Source organism: Egretta garzetta, unplaced genomic scaffold (genome assembly GCF_000687185.1).
Source record: "Egretta garzetta isolate BGI_Z169 unplaced genomic scaffold, ASM68718v1 scaffold260, whole genome shotgun sequence".
NCBI lineage: Eukaryota > Metazoa > Chordata > Aves > Pelecaniformes > Ardeidae > Egretta > Egretta garzetta.
The window spans coordinates 2,422,778-2,439,835 of record NW_009258662.1 but is presented as its reverse complement, the minus strand read 5'-3'; the positions used below and the strand labels follow the sequence as shown (position 1 = coordinate 2,439,835).

Below are 17,058 nucleotides of genomic sequence, written 5' to 3'. Positions count from 1 at the left end.
GAGACGAGGGAGTTGGCGGGGGGGTGTGGGGGGGGGGGGAAATACTGTGGGGAATATGATTAGTCATTGGAGGAGGGGTCCAGACAGTCTGAAATACCCATGTTTGGAGATAATTCAAAGTGCAGCTGAATACTTCCTTGTGCAGCCTGGTCTGGTGCTGAAGTTAGCCCTCCTGTGAGGGGTTTGGGAGATGACTGACGGTCCGGATGACTTGCAGAGGTGTTTTAAGTCCATAATTCTTAGAGAATGCTTCTAGCAGAGGCATGGAAATTCCATTTGACCCAAAGTGTTTAGTTAAATATGTCACCAGGATTGGAATGTATTCATTGTGCCTATTAGAAGGTAAAAACAGGCATGCTCAGGCATACCAAGCATCTTTGATCAGCCTGGCTTTAGCAATTTGCCACGTAACATACTGATCGGATAAGGAACACCCACTGTACCAGAATCCCACCGAGGATTTAACCACGCAGAGGAGATGGAGTTAATGGCAGTTAGAAAAGCTGACTCAGAGAACATATATGAGCCTAGACTGAAACTACCCCAGGATTTTTGGTATTACTGAGGGTTGGAAAAGGCTGCTTTGCATACTCTTCTGAAAAATGAAACTTAAGGAGAGGTTGACAGGAAATATGTTAATTTTTGGGAATGTACATTCTCTAATAATTTGAGGAGTGCTCTGGCACCTTCTAGTTTTCCAGAGAGTAAGGGGAGAAAAGAATTCGGACATTATAGAGACATTTTTGACTGAGCAAGCAGTTTAGAAACATTCTCAGAACATATTTAATTCCAAGTGTTGAGTTTGTATTCAAAATAAATGTAGAAGAGATAAGGTTAAGACGCTGGAGGAGAAATTTGACTTCTTGAATGTAGCTGGTAAAAGCTTTGGGTAAATATAACAGCTCTGATGTTTTCTTGTTGCCTTGCAGTTAGGTTTGAAAATTCTTCTGCTCTGTCCCTAAAGCAGAATAGAGGCTTGCTTTAATAAAACAGCATCAGTATTGCTGTGTTACATACTGCTCGGATACAAAGGAGGAATACTTCCCTCTGCCAGAGCAAGATGCTCTGCTTGCATCTTGAGTTCCCCAGTGCTAGTAAAGTAGAAATAGTTATATTGATGTGAGACTGCTTGTGCTCCCCACAAGCTTCTCCACTCCTGCTGCCTGGGAGTTTGTGGTCTCTTCCCTGTGTCTGCCCTCTTCTTTGAGTATTTGCTGATACGTTGTTTAGGTGGCAATGCCTGGGAGTGCTGGGCATGCATCCTGGGTCTGTCCTGGCTGGATCTCTGCATGCTGGGTTCAAAAATAACCTTCCCCACAAAATCTGAATTGACAGGTAGAGCAGAAGGCATGATACTGGTTGGGGAACAGAGTGAAGGTTGACTTCTTACAAACCAACCAACCACCACAAAACCAGACAAGCCCCCCTTCTGACCACCAAACAACCAATTCTTCCTTATACCATGGGAGAACAATTGCAAACTTTAGAAGAACTATGAAAAGTTATTTTCTTGACATTACCAGTAACAGATGCATAAATGCATTAAGAAATGTTCCTTTAAAAATATAGATACTTCCTATAAAAATATGTGTATAGTTCTGTCATAAGTTATAAGACTATAAAATTATAATCATTCTGCATCTAGGTAGCGATGCAGCCTTTCTTTCATCTGAGCTACAGTTTTACATCAAGATGAAAAATAAGTTTGGCACACTGTTCATGTACATTCGTGTTATCGCGGTTGCTCTTGGACCCTGGGGATGCTCAGTTTGCACTAGCTGCATGACTGTACCCCTCTTTCAGTGCTTACATGCCATTTAATTCTGTCAGCTCGATTTAGGTAACTTTCAAAATCTGAGTTTTCATCAGATTCATTCAGGTTTGCTATTAAATTTCATCTGAGACAACAAAGCCTTTACAGGCAGGCATGACGTTTTGGCAAGGCCCCAATAGGATACTTAGCTAGTGCCAAATCTTTTATTTTTCTCGGCTATCAATGAAGCTGTTGTGGTAATGTGGGTTTTGTGAGCTGTGAGAATTTATGCGCACAAAGGGACCTGCTCTTTGCAGGGAACACTGGGAGCCCTGAGTCCAGGAGGAAGGGTAATTAAAGTTAATGAACCGGGGTAACCTTTCCATGGTGATGACCACTATCCTGATGGTAGGTAAGGGTCAGGGACTATTCCCATTTTATAATCGTGCTTCTAACTCTGCTTTTTAATTGGTGTTGGATTAAAAATTGGCCATTACCTCCATAATAGAACTGGTTTGTGGATTTTAAAGGAGTTTTTCAAAGCTCTGCAAGTCTTCAGTGGCTTGTTCTTCTTGGACTTGGCTTTGTGTTGTGTTTTAACGTGGTCTAAAAATGAAGTATTTTGAGCATTTGAGACTAGATAGTGATGTTTCTGTAATGGGAGCAGCTTAGTTATCTCTCCATGTCAGAACAGAGACTTCTTCCTTAAATGCTTCCCGTGTTCAGAGGCTTCACCTAGTTTTATCTGCAAGTCTGAGAAGCCTTTGAACTTGCTGTGCACAGAGTGGTTGTGGGTCCAAGGTAAACAGGTTCTAAAGGTGAGCCCGAAACACTGACTTAAATCTGTAACCCTTCTACTTCCTTGCTTTTGTGGCATCAGATAAGGTACTTTGTGCAAGGTGTTTCCCTTGAAGAGGATTTCATCGTTGAAGTAAATTTTCCTTTGTAAGGGATGGACTAAACAGAAAAGCATTGCTGCTGCTATCTCGGAAGTCTTTCTAATCTATAGATCTCGCACCAAATGAGGTACAAGCTGAGATGCTGTTGATAGACTATAATGCACAGTATGCAAAATGTTAAATATTGCTCATTTGTCTGTGTTGAATTTTAATCAGAAGGCTGTGGATTTGATTGCCTCTTATGTAAATGTAGAAACAGAAAATGACTCCTTGAGAATTGGCTGTCTGTCAATCCTAAAACCTTCCATTACTAAACCAAACCACATTTCTTTGTCTTGGTGACTCTTTCCATTGAAAGAGGAGTGGTGCTTTAAGTAAGAATCTGTTTCAGTTTCTCTTCTGATAGTCTACTTGCCATGGGTGTTTTGTAGGTATTAACCTGTTTAAAGGCATTCTCTTTTTAGAATAAAATTAACACGTTCTTCCTTTTTTTAATAGAAACTGTTTATTTGTTTGGTGGCTGGGATGGAACTCAGGATCTGGCTGACTTCTGGGCATACAGCGTGAAGGAAAACCAGTGGACTTGTATATCCAGGGATACCGAGAAAGAGGTAAGCTCTGCAAATGTCCATATTGTTAATAATACATGAATTGTTGCACAGAAAAATGCTGCGCTTCTGAAGTGCTTGTATTGATATATAGCGTGCAGTGAGAGCCACAAAATTCAGACCTTCAAGTTCTGAAGACTTCTGAAATGCTTACGTTGGGAAAATGTGAGATGGATGTGAATGTGAAGTGTTAAGACTACTGGAGGGGAAAGGTTTATTTCTCAAGAGCAGACTGATCAGCCAAAAATCAGTTCAGTGAGTAGAACATTAGTTAAATAATCTGATAGGACTGAACAACCAGACCGACTAACAAACATTTTAGAGCTGATGCTGGTGTTGAGCTTCAGAAACAAATTAATTTTTTTTTTGCTTGGGTCAAAAATGTGAGTAGAAATGGACAACGAACAGGCGGAAATCTAGAGGATGGGGGTAACTGCCAGAGGCCACGCAATCCCAAGAGCTTTTGTGGTATTAATTTGAGCCGTTTTCCTTGGCCTCTTTTGCTCGGTATTTGACATATGAAACCTCTGAAATGAATGTAGCTTGGGTTATAGGAGGTAACAAAAAGAAGTCCAAGACCTTTCGCTTCTGTAATCCATTTTACTGTATACTGTGAAAAGTTAAAATTCCATGTGGTTACTGTTTTGAGTTCGCTACTTGTTTGTCAGAGCATAACTTAAGGAAATTCATGCAGCCTCTTCTTGAAGGTATGAAAAGTTTGAGATTCCACCACTTTTTGATAAATTTAGGAGTTGATTTCCCCAACTATTTGAAAGAAGTATAAAACCATCTTCCCACTTGTATGTGTTTTTCCAGTTTCTTGTCATAGCTTATTTTGTGAGCTTCCGTACCAGATTAAATAACACTTTGGTATTGCCATTTTTTCCTGGCAAAGGTGTTTAGAGGTTGTAATCAAGTAGAACAAATAGCCTGAGCTGAAAAAAAAATCTCACAGTAAGGCACTTCCCGTAGCCTTCAAATCTCTGTGCGTGTCATGCACTTTCTGCTTCTAACATCCTTTACAAAATGGGCAGTAACAAAACTGAACGTGATATTCTGGTTTCTGTCATGATAGAGCTGTATAAAGGTAAAATTGTCATTATATTTTATATCCTTGTAAGCTGTTGGTTTTTTTTTTTACTCTACATTGCTTTTTTTACTCTGAATCCTTTCATCACTGCTATGTTTACTGATAAGGTGCTGAAGCCAGAGCCTTCCAGGGTCCAATCCTGTAGGCTGGGCTTGTGTTGCTTCTGTTTGTCTTGAACCATGGATTTTACTATTTTTCTCACTGTTTACCCAACAGGTACCCTCCTTAAGAGAAGGAGAGGGGGGCGTGACATAATACCAAGGGGAAATCAGGAGTCATCTCTTTTATCGACTGTACAGTAAAGATAAATGGCTAGACCTTCCTTTCCTTTGTCTCCCTTAATAAGGAGGCTGAGAGAGTTAAGAACAGTGACAGAAAAGAATGCACAGCAATTTTAATTGTCTCTTCTTTCGCTTCTTGCTTTGTAGCCGCTTAGTGCGTACATTTGTCTAACTCAGGATACGGTGGAATAGGACCTTCCTGTCAAGAAGGGGTTACCGTGTTTTCTTCCTGCACACACCAGTGTGGGTAGTTCTGGTGCTTAAGGGATTCATTTCCTTTCTTGCTGGGATCCTGCCTCATCCAGTTAAGCTTCTGTAGAGGTTGGGAGGCCTGGCTGGGATGCAAGGCATCAGCAGTGCCAGGAGCAGCAAATGCTTTCTCTTCAAGTTCTTCATGCCTGACTTTAGCAGGGTAACTCTGGGATGGTGAAAAACAAGGGATATGCAAAGGATGGCTGCATAGGAGAGACAGTAGAAGAGATGAGTTGATGCAATAAAGTGGCTATAAAGATATTTTGGGGGGAAAAACAAAAATTGGAGTGCAATGGAAGTTCAGGAGATTCAGACGGAAGACGGGGAAGGGTCTTGGACTGAGAGGAAACAAGATGGGGGAATTAGAAAAAAAAAATAAGTTGAACTTGCAGGGAATTTTGAAGAAGAAATGTACTTAATAGAGAAGAGTGCGAAGAGAAGTGTGTGGCTTTGGAAATGAAGTTTTGGAAGGACTCTCTGTGTGGATATAGTCTGCAGTGGAGTTCAGAAGGTGGCCTGCTGAGGTACAGTCCGGGGTTTTGGTGACTTACTGAGGTACAGAATCCCAGAATTGCAAGGGTTGGAAGGGACCTCGGGAGATCACCCAGTCCAACCCCCCTGCTAAAGCAGGTTCTCCTAGAGCATGTTACACAGGACTTCATCCAGGTGGGCTTTGAATATCTCCAGAGAAGGAGACTCCACAGCCCCCCTGGGCAGCCTGTTCCAGTGCTCTGTCACCCTCAAAGTCAAGAAGTTTTTCCTCATATTCAACTGAAACCTGTTATGTCTCAGCTTGTGCCCATTGCCCCTTGTCCTGTCACTGGGCACCACTGCAAAGAGTCTGGCTCCATCCTCGTGACTTCCACCCTTAAGATATTTGTACGGTGAACTGGTAGCTGCTGTACTTGCAAACCGGCAGTGGTTTTCTGCTTTTTGGTTGTTTTTTTTTTTTTTTTTCCCCCCTAAAGAGATCTGGCTAAAACCTGATTTAGGAATGAAAAGGTCAATCTCAAATGTTGAGAAGTAAATTCAAAAACAAAGACTCCAGATGTTTCTCTAATAGGGACATCAACTGTTCGCAAACAATTTGCTAAAGGGAAATGTCTGTTGACATGGAATTTTAAAAGTATTCAGAGTAGATTCCAGTAGAACTTTGTCTTGATTTTGCATTGTATTGTGCTTGTTCTGTGTCTAGCTCTTTTGTTCTAATTATTCAGTGACAATGGTTAAATTAGCCACTCGATAATTAAGCTTGAACAAGAGTGGAATATGGTAAAAGTTGCATCTTATCCAGTGCCTATTGTAGGGATAACATGCAGTAACGCTGTTGAGATAAAGGTACTGGTAGCTTCTGTTGCAAGGCATTATGAAGAGGTGGTGTGACCTTTTTAGTAAACTCTGCTGCTGTTTTTCAAAATTTGCTAGTGAGGTGGAGAAATGTCTCTGTCACCTGAAGTTGCATTTGTGATTTTTACCAGTTAGACTACCAAAGCTAATTTTCTGTAGCCCTTTTTGTATCAGGAAAAAATGCTCGCAGCGCTGCTGGAATAGCTGATCACCTACAGTCTTAAAAAGGGGGCCTAGGAGGACCTGTGTGCAGGGGTGGACCGAACATCCAGTGTACGTACCACAGCTGCTGATGGACAAGCAGACCTGAATTAGAACTTCCCCACCATCCCTTCAGTGCATGGATCCAGCAAGGCTCCTGCAGTCCTTCTCAAAGCATCCTCTTCCAAGCCTGCATCCTTCCAAGGAGATGCTCATGACCTCTCAACTGTACCCACAACTTCTGTCCTTTTGTCTCCTCTGTGGAGTGCTCGAGTATGCAACAGCTCTGTCAATCAGTTGGCATGAGGCATGGCCAAAACATGGGAAGTCTAAGAGCCTTTAAGGGTTTTTACCCTGAACCAAATGGAATGTTCTGACCAATGCTGTTGTCTCCAGGGTTTATTAGTAGGTCAGTAGACCTCTTCAGAATTTGGGAATAAATAGTTTTGAAAAAACAAACCTTGTCATTCCTTGGGCATTTTGATCCTAGGCCAGTGTCAATTAATATAGAAACTTAATGTGTATGTTTTGGTGTCTAGCACTTCTAGTTTCCAAGCAGCAGCTTTCTCTTTTGAAGGCTAATTTAGTGAAATTCAGTACAGAAGGACAGTTTAAGCAAACTGTAGGAAAGACTTGGTGTAAATTGATAGTTATGTGGATTTTTAAACAGGATCAAAATTCTGAGGGATATTGATGCCTCTGGAGATTTGATAAATGAGAATAAAGAATCGTGACAGTTGGCATATTTTGTATGTCGCTAGGGGTCCTGTACCTTGTTTCAGTATTTCCTAGAGACATGAGAAGAGATACAGCATCTCCCTTCAAACAGAGCGTTGCTGCATGAATTGGCAGCTTCTGTAGTGCATATTTGTTAATATTGTATGTTGGTGCATCCTCATTCTGGCTTTTTTAGAGGAAGATTCTGCTCTTACAATTCAGCTCTGTGAAGGACATGGAAATTGTGTAAATGGGTTAGATTTAGGTGACGCTGTTTTTCAAAAGCTTTTTAAGTGTTTCTTGCCAAGGGTAGGAGTGAAGGTCTTGTCATGGGTTAACTGGTTGAGAGGATAAATCGTTTCTCGCAGTGAAGAAAAGTGTAGGTCAACAAGTGCCTACCGTTCAGTAGGTTCAAAATGATCTAGAAAATCAGTGTATTGTAAGGTGACGGTTTGCTGCTAAGTCCAAGTGCTTTTCCAGGTTACTGAAAGTAAAAGCTGACAAGTGTAGAAAGATCTTGTAATAGCGAGAGCCAGGGTGAATTTCATCTGCTATTGTATTTCCAGTTAAATTTTCTACGGTGTCTGCATGCATTTCTTTACATTTGTTGACATGGATGAATTTACCTGAAGCTTCCAATTACCACACCAGCATTTTATGCGGTTCTAAGTGTTTGACACCTATGACTGATTTTTTTTTTTTAAATTTTATTTTTTGGGGTGTGTGATGCAGAAATATGTAAGCTTATCTATGTAAAGCTTTTACCCTGTGCTGTTTTAAGTGTAGGAACTGAACTAGTCTCAAATATTGACTCCTTCCCACAGATGGTGATGTAGTTTGGAAGACGCTTTCGGTAACTTGAGGGTTTTTTGTTTCAAATACTGCGATGTTTATGGACTTGAGATCTAATACACTGAATCTGCCATGTCCTACTTCTGAGTAGTTCCAGTTGTACAGATGCTCAGTTGTACAAGATGCCTGGTGCCACAAAAGCGCATAGGGAGAAAGCAGCTGTCCCTAAAAGCCTGCAATAGAAACTTGGATACTGCAGATAGACCTCTGAGCCAACTTCCTAAATAGTGTAAATGCCTACAAAAGTAGGGACAAAGAAGGCAGATGCCGAAGTGAACCAAATGAAAAGTAGTCTAGGTTGCTCCTAAATATCGCATGCTAATGTTTTATTTTCCCCCCTGCTTAGTAGCATAATGGTTTTAAAATGTTCCAGCCAGTATTCTTTCTCCAAAATGTTAGAGAGAGACTTTCAGATATGCCTGACTCACTTCTCCAGTGATTTCCACAGCCTACAACAAAAAGACCCTGCTGGGGTTGGAGTACCTCGGTTATTATTATTTTTTTTTTTTAAATAAACTTTTTTGAAAAGGTTTTAATCTTCAAGGGCAACTTACTTGCTTATGCTACCTTGTGTGCCTAAGGAGCTCTGTCCTCTTAACCCTTGTTTATTTGTCTTTTGTAACTTGGACTTTTTTTTAAAGAAAAGATCATCCATATTTTAACAGTTCTGGGTCTTGAGTTATTCAGTTCCATCACTAGGTGCCTGTAGTTCTTGCTTCCAGCATGGAAAAAAAAAGCACAGAAAACCAGCCAAACTTCAGTTATTCCTAACACCAGATGTTTCAGTGTGTGGAGGTCCCTTTCCTCCACACGTTGATATTGAAGTCAGTCTCAGAGAGAAGGGAGGACTTAAATAAATGCATTATGCACGGTGTTCTGAAGGCTGCAAAACTTTGGCAGTCCTGGAGCTTGTGTGTGCCAGCCTTCAAATTATATGTGGATTTCCAAACCATCATAAAGCCTTCAGTTGCAAAGGGTACAGCCTGTAAACTGCTTTTGCACCTTGAAGTAATGCATCAGGCATGGTTGATTTGTGGCGTTCACGTTCCAATAAAAATCATCGCTTCAACTCTCGCTTATGATGAGTTTACTGCGCTGTTCTCTGATATGGAATGCAGCTTTATTTTACTTACAGGACTTTATTAGGAAGTTACTGCATCATCCAGTTCCCTGTAAATTGCAGATGAGGCATATACAGAGAAGGTGACACATTATCCAACTACTTAAAGTATTACAGAATTTTCCGGTAAGGATTTAGTGAAGCGATGGATATTGGTATAAGGAACGCTGATTTATACCCTTTTGGGTTTTAAAGATACAGAAATACGTACCTATAAGACAAGAGCCAGCTGGAATCCCTGGGACCCTGCGTTTTGCACTGAATGGATGGGGGGAAAAAGGATTTTAAAGAAAAAGGAGAGTATGCGGGGGTAGACAGTGGGAGGAAAGCGTACTCTCTTGCCAGCAAGGTGAAAGTAGCTTCACACACCAGTCAACTTTGCCTTGGGAATAGAATAGTCTCTTATTTCAGCTAGACTGTGAAAGACTTCCGTTATGTTAACACTCCTCAAGCTGTACAAATACAGAAATCCCTAAAGAAATATCAGTTATCCCAGTATGGTAACATAGGGGAAGCGCGCTCAAGTAGTGTCGTAGACAAATCCTTAGCTAAATTGCCTGGATAATTACATGCTTGAAAATGTAGTAAGTTTTTGTGGACCTTGCTGCTAATAATGTATTTCTGCCACCAGGTTTTGGAGGTAATTAGGACTTAAGCTTTCTGGAATGGCTGAGGGCATATACTGGCAGAACAGATAGTGCATTGATATATTGAGTTCCCAGACCTGAAAGAGCTTAGTATGTTTGATAGGACTTAATCCATGAATTTTCCAGGGCATGTATGTGGGGGAGACTTTATTGATACTGGCATTCGGGAACTATTAGGTTCTAGTCCTTGCATTGCCCCATGCATGCTTTGTTTTTGGTGCTCTGTCTTTAAAATCTCCTCCACACGTGCTTGCTGCCATGCATTATGCTTACTCTTCTTAATATATGGAAGGGAAGGGTTTAGCATGGTGCTTCACAGACCTCCAGTGAAAATACTTGCGCTGTCTCTTGGCTGATATTTCTCTCTGTGGTTTATTGCAAAATTGAAGCTGCCTGTTTTCTGAAACTGTGACGCAGCAGAGATGAGCTGTGTGCTGCAATTCCAGTGGTAATTGATGAGGTTCCTGCAGCTGGGTAACCAAATTATGTTCTGTGAAAAGCTGAAAGGTGATATAAACAAAAAATTCAGAAGCTACATCTTTCCTCATCTGTCAGTTCAAAAGAAGGCATGGCAGTCTCCACAGTTCTGGTTTTTTCAATGCCAAAAACATTATCTTCGGGTATATATATATATATTTTTTTTTTTTTCCCCTTGCTATGTTGCTGTAATAACTAACACAGGAAGCCTGCATTAAACTGTAAACTGTACTTAGTATCTGTATCCCTGAGATGACAATCTCATAGCCTGAAGGGAAAAAATTATAGAGCCACTTTTATGACTCTAACACCCCTGGGTACAAACTACTCCTTTGTCATCTGTTTAAGGCTGTCTTCGCTTCCCCAGAAACGTCTGAGAGCCTGTGGCTGTCAAAGTATTTAGACTTAGAATTTCACGTTTATCTATCAGCAGCTTTTCAAGGACAATTAATTAATTAAAAAAAAAAGAACCTTTCAAAAATTTTAGCCTTGCTGCATCCTCATCTTTGTGGCTAAACAGTCCATAAATGACTAGTTAGGTTTTTTTTTTTCAGCCTGCTGGCCTGTTGGTCTGCAAGTGTGACTAGTGAAGCCAAATAGTTTGCATCCATGGAAAAATCTCTCTTGGCTGGACCTTTGCTAGCCATTGTTACTGGTAATGAGAGGACAGCGTGAACTTATGATGCATGCAAAAATGACCTCATTCAACATCCTGCAATTGTTAATGGGGTTAGTTAATTCGGCACACGAGGGATGTTGTCCTGAGGGCCCATCTCTCAGGGCTGGTGAAAGCTCTGGTGCTGTGGTGGGTCGTCTGTTACATTTCATCAGTGTTACTGAAAGTAAAGCTGAGCAGTTGATGCGTACCAAAGCAACAATTTACTTGTTGAAACATGAGTAAAATCGTAGCTGAATTTTATCAATGTGAGCAGCGCTTGGTTTGCAGGTAAAGAATTGTGCCTTGTGTTGGAGATAGCACAGTGTTGGTGTCCTTTTGTTTCAAGGTTGTCTTGTACTAGGGTTACTTCAGTGCTTTTCTTGTTTGCATTTGTAAGCTGAATCACGTAGGCTGGATGACTTATTTTTGACAGTAAACTAAAGCCTAGACAAGACCTTCGTATGCGTTCCCGCAACCTGCTTCACATAAATGAAAGAAGTATTTCACGCTGTTTGCGTGCCTGAAGCTTTGCGAGTTTTTTCCCCTTTCCACTATTCCACTTGCTTGCCTAGAAATTCTCTTGATCATAGGATGCCTTGTTCTACTGCAACATGAGATCCACAGTGTTATGTGTTGCTGGAAGGCCTTGATGCCTTGATGATACCTTGGTGTGAGAGCACGTAGCTCAGAAATGACCCAGGAATGTGGCTCCCTGCACTGGCAGCAACGCAGGCATCAGTTGCCAGAGTTGTTTCTGCAACTCATGGTAAACTCATGCAACACAGCTGTCAAAAAGAAAATATTGGTGCTTTGGAAAGTTCGAGTCAATTCATAGAGCACGCTTTATTTCTTTAAAGGTGCGTTAATCAGGGTTTATCAGGAGCCAATAGATCATGTGCTAGTTCATTCCTGTATAAAAATATTCTGGAATTACTGGTTTCTGCAAGCAGGCTTGCTGGGAGACTAATTTTTAACAGGTAATCTCATGGGAATAGAACATCAAACATTTACTTGTTTTCATAGCAGTGTTCATGTGCTGCACTGAGCTGGTGCTCATCTGTGCCCCGATGAACCTGCGCTGAGCCCTTAAGGATGGTGCAAACAGTGCGAGTAAAGTCTTACGTAGGACTGGAAGGGATGGACCCTTCATGGGTCATCAAATCCAGTCCACTGCTATCATAAGGATCATGTTGTACGATCTCTGAGCTTAATTGTTTGACTTACAAGCTCATTGAACCATCTTTCAAAAATAGAACACTGGGCCATTTATATTTTTTTTTACTTCTAGTCTAAGCAGGGAAAGTCTCTTTGGAAGGCTCAGCTTCAGGCCATGAAATATCAACAGTGAGAAATTAGGACTATCCCAAATGTGTGCATGCTTTGGGGGGGGGCAGGGGGGAGAGAGCGTCATCCTGTTTAATTTTTTTGTTTTCCCACCTTAAAGAGATGAATCAAAACCGTGTGCTGAAAGCTGCCTCTGACTTTAATCTGCTCCATCATGCCTGAGTCAGATGCCCAGAAAGGACTTTGCAACTAAATCTATTTAGTTGAGCTGCTGCGGGAGGGTACTTGTAAGCAGATTAGCCATAGCTCAAACGCTATGTCAACTGCCCGACCGAAGGATATCTTCCTTCTCTTAGCTGTGCCTAGGCTACTTAATAGTCAGGTATTTGCAAATACTTGTCAGAAACTTTTTTGATATCCAAACCTAGTATTTCTTGTAAGACGTTTAACCGTTTTGTGTGGAAAAATTGAGTAGACCCATGGCTTTCCAGTACCGGTCCTGGGGAGTTTTAAGAGTCGTGATTCTTAGCCAGGTTCTGATCTGTTTAATAGGCTTCCCAAAATACATCTTGGCACAACAAATTTAGCTTGCATACTCCCAAAGAATATTCTTTATAGCCGATAGAGCAGCTGTAAAAGTAAGTTGGAATATCTGTTACCTTCCATAAATAGTGGCAAGAATATCTTGGAGGGGGAACGCGTGGCTGCTGTCCTAGTGTACCCGTTAGCTTCATACACTGCTTTAGGCTTTTACTTAAGGCAAACTTGCAGAGTAATTGAATGAATGGAGGGTACATTCAGCATCCAGAATAGGTTTTTTTGGAGCTTGACTCCCATCTTGAGCTCCTAGAAACCTTTGAGATCCTAGTTAATCCTCTGCTGCGTCTACCCCATGTGACATTCAAAGGTTTTTAAGTCTAGTGCTAGAGCTGGCAAGTCTTGGGCATCAAATGACACGTGTAGCTCTGATTCCTGCCATCATACAGAGCAGGAAAAAGTAGCTGGGATGTGCTATTTATGGGAGGGTCTTGCATGCTTAAGGAACCCTTCCAGTCGGCGCACACCCGTGATGCTCCTGTTGTCCGATTGAACATGCAAGACCCCCCCCTCCTTGCGACTCGGCGCTCCTCGCACGTGGTCGGTGATTGCATGGGCGTTAGGAGCAATACCTCCCCCTCCCCTCATTTTGTTTTGTGTTTTGGCCTGACGGGCAACACAAATGCCCTATGCTACTGTAAGGAAAACCAATAGATTAAATTCTTTTGTTAAGTTTCTGGCACCCCTAGGTTATGAGAAACTTAAAATGCCTTCCGTGAGCAATTTTTACAGGATGAAAGTGTTTTATTTTGTGTATGGCTGTAGCTGTTTCTCTTGCTGAATTGAGTACTCATCTAGAGTAAAGCAAATTGTTTTGAGCTACAGCTTAAACATTTTGGGAGTACGCAGTTGATGAAGACTGGCACTGATAAAGCACTAACAAGCTCTTATCTTAAAAAGTGTATAGACTTGAATGAACGCCAAGAATAATATGCATTTCCTTTTATTTTCAAGATTGTGGAGAACTTTCCCTTTTTTTTGGGGGGGGGCGGTGGAGGAGGAAATGAATTATACTCTGAAACTGGGAAATGAGAGCAATTAATCTCTGCAGTTGTGTGTAGGCAGGAGGGACTATTTGTTGCATGACAGCCTGCTCTCAGAACTGGAAACAAAGTAGGTTGTTTGTGTCTTTTTATGTCCTCGTCCTAGTTTGCTTTAGGACAAGAGCATTTACCTCATGACGCTTATTTTTGAACTTTATACTGGAGGCTGTGTTCACATTCCATTCAGTCTTTTACAGCACCAAGAAGGGAGAATTAGTCAGCTGTTCTTTGTTTTTATTTCCCTGACTCTTGAACGGGGTCCAGGCTTGCTCCTGAGGTTTTTCATCTGGATCAGCCTGAATAAAACAGATTTTCTTGCAACTGAAACACCTTTATTTGCAAAAAGTGATGATAACCAAAAGAAGCCAAGCTCCCCCAGTTGTTGTTCGAGGGGGGTGGGATGGGAAGTGGAACTGGCTTCCCGCGGTCCTGTTCGCATTACAGCAGGTTTGTGGGACATTTTCTTTAAAAACAAAACAAAAAATGAAAGCTATCATGTTTGTGCCTTAGCGGAGCATGCCAGGATGCTGTTGCTAAGATGATGCATGCTGATTCTGGCATAAATAGTTATTTGAGCAGACCCTACCCTAAGGAGTTGAGTCCCAATCCTTTTTCTCCTGTATAGGAACAAATCAATTATTCTAAGGAGGCAGTGTTGTCTCTCGGTGCTGTTGTGTTGCTTTTTGAAAACGTTTTGTAAGTTAGTCCTTAAGTGGGATAATTGCTTTCAGCATTTGCAAGTTAAATGAAGAAAGCTCTAATTAGATTTTATAAAGTGGCTTAGCATGTTGAGAAGGCTTTTCATAAAGTATACTGTGTATTCACTTGGCGTTGCACAATTGAATTTTCGTGTAGCACTGATGAAACAAAAAAATCCTATTTGGCCTTGGTCGTTCCCTACCATCCCACCCTCATCAGGGCATTTATCTGTATTTTAGAGACCGGAGGAGTTACATCACGACCAACCTCTTTGAGGAAGGATATTAAGAGTAGGGCATAGAAGCTTGGTATTTTGTAGCGCTTTAGAACGGGGCCGTGGCACATACCATTTAATCTGTCTTAGCCGTTATTATGCTGTGCTAATTGTACAGGGGCGCTGGGTGGCAGAGAGCCATTTTGTTCAGGTTAGTCTTAGCTCCGTGTGGGCACTTATTGAGTTCCACAGAAACCGAACAGTGCCCATGCTTAGTAATCTTTGGTATTGTTTGGTGTCCTGTAGGTTAGAAATGTGATATGCTAATGCTTTACTATTGCCACCGCAGCCTTGGCATAAGCGGAGGGACTGGCCAAAGCAGCATAACACATTGCTTGCCATCTGAATAAGAACTTGGGCCGGTCACAAGCTTCTTTCACGTGTGGTTTCTGCAATGTGCGTGCCAGGAGCTTCCTGATGAGAATTGGAAAGAGTCCCCAAAGCCGGTGTTTGTTCAGATCGTTTGGGTGCTGTTGCTGGATGTGACTTACTAGAGTCTGTTTTAATGAAGATGTGCTCTGCTTAGGAAGTAATACCTCTACTAAATCTGTCAATTAGTTCTTGAAGCTTCATCTGTAAAAATGTAGATCCCACATGCTAACAACTTTGAAGACAGTTCAATGAAACTAGATCTAAAGAACAAGTACTTAATGAGAAGTCTTGCATTGATTTGTTATGACTTCAGATAACCACAGAAGATGAATGCAGACTGGTCAAAACTGTTATTTGCCTTCTGCTCTGCTCAAGAAGATGTGGGCTTGTTTAATCTTCTTGTGTCATTATCAGGGTGCAGGTGAAACTGTCTTTATTAGCTGCGGATATGTTTGGGAATGGCAGTTAGGTTGTTTAGAAGAGTAGCAAGTGCAATAGATATTTTTTTTTTTTGTGTGTGTGTGTCTGCAGTTGGTCTTCGGTGATAAGGCCCAAATTTGAGTAAGAGTATAGAGATCTCTGGTGAGATCCACTCACCTTAGGACGTTAACTCATGGATTGCCAACCAGCCTACATCCTGGCAGGAGGGTTCAAAAAATTGTTCTCCTGCTCCCTAATCATATTTGATCTCTTCAACTGTAGGTTAAAGAGAGTCATGTCTCTTACGATCAAGTTTTCTCACTTCTTGCTTATAAGAGGTCAAGTTCTTTGAACGCTTCTGGAATCAACAAACTCTTTGCCGTTTGAATTTGGTGGGTCACTTTCTCCATGACAAGTTGTGGCAGTGTGTTCTTTGTCTGAACAACAGGCTTGCTATTGTAACGGCATGAAGTACACATCTTTGAATGAACATTTGCAACCACCCACGGGCTCTTGATTCACTTAACCACATGTGCCTTGAAGCATTTTATTCATTTTCAGTGTTTGCCCATATCTGTCTTTGTAAATGGACTTTGTGTCCCCCTGTGAAGTATATACATACTACAAGGACTTCTGTAGTCAAATTGAGTAGCTGTCAAGTAAACAAAGATTTAGGTCTTTCCCCTCTTCTGCCTCAAATGTCAAACTCATGTGTGCCACTGGTTGATGGAGTTATTTTCCTGTATTGGTAAACACATACACTAAACTGGAAACTTTTTGGCAGGCTCCATGTGACCTTGTTAAGTGATATGCAGGAATAACTCTTCTTTTCCTTGGGAAAAGGTTATGAATCGGATGAAGTTTTCTCTCTTGTTTAAAGAGAGAGTCAGTGCTATAGTAGGTTCTGTGAATTGGTGAAGTTAAAGCTCTTAAGTGAACTTGAGGTGATGAAGTTTGTCAGTTGTCAGCCTGACCTCAGTACCGGGGAAGGTTATGGAGAGGTTCATCTTGAGTGTGCTCACCAGGCACATGGAGGACAATCAGGGGATCAGGCCCAGTCAGCATGGGTTCATGAAGGGAAGGTCTTGCCTAACCAACCTGATTTCCTTCTATGACCAGGTGACGCGCATGGTAGATGAGGGAAAGGCTGTGGATGTTGTATACCTGGACTTCAGCAAAGCCTTCGACACAGTCTCCCATAGCATTCTCCTGGAGAAGCTGGCGGCTCATGGCCTAGATGGATATACTCTTCGCTGGGTTAAAAACTGGCTGGGTGGCCGAGCCCAGAGAGTGGTGGTGAATGGAACTAAGTCCAGTTGGCGGCCGGTCACAAGCGGTGTCCCCCAGGGCTCAGTTCTGGGGCCAGTCTTGTTTAATATCTTTATCAATGACCTGGATGAGGGGATTGAGTGTGCCCTCAGCAAATTTGCAGACGACACCAAACTGGGTGGGAGTGTTGATCTGCTC

General features: G+C 41.7%; 1 protein-coding gene across 2 annotated transcripts in view; it reads left to right on the top strand.

Moving 5' to 3' along the window:
• The window catches only part of MKLN1 (muskelin 1), a 102,793-nt gene that overhangs the window by 47,639 nt on the left and 38,096 nt on the right, over positions 1-17,058 (top strand). For both annotated transcript variants that reach the window (XM_035903860.1, XM_035903861.1), the window contains exon 9: positions 3,151-3,263. In XM_035903860.1, the coding sequence (XP_035759753.1) occupies positions 3,151-3,263 (113 nt within the window). The remainder of the gene's footprint in view (positions 1-3,150; positions 3,264-17,058) is intronic.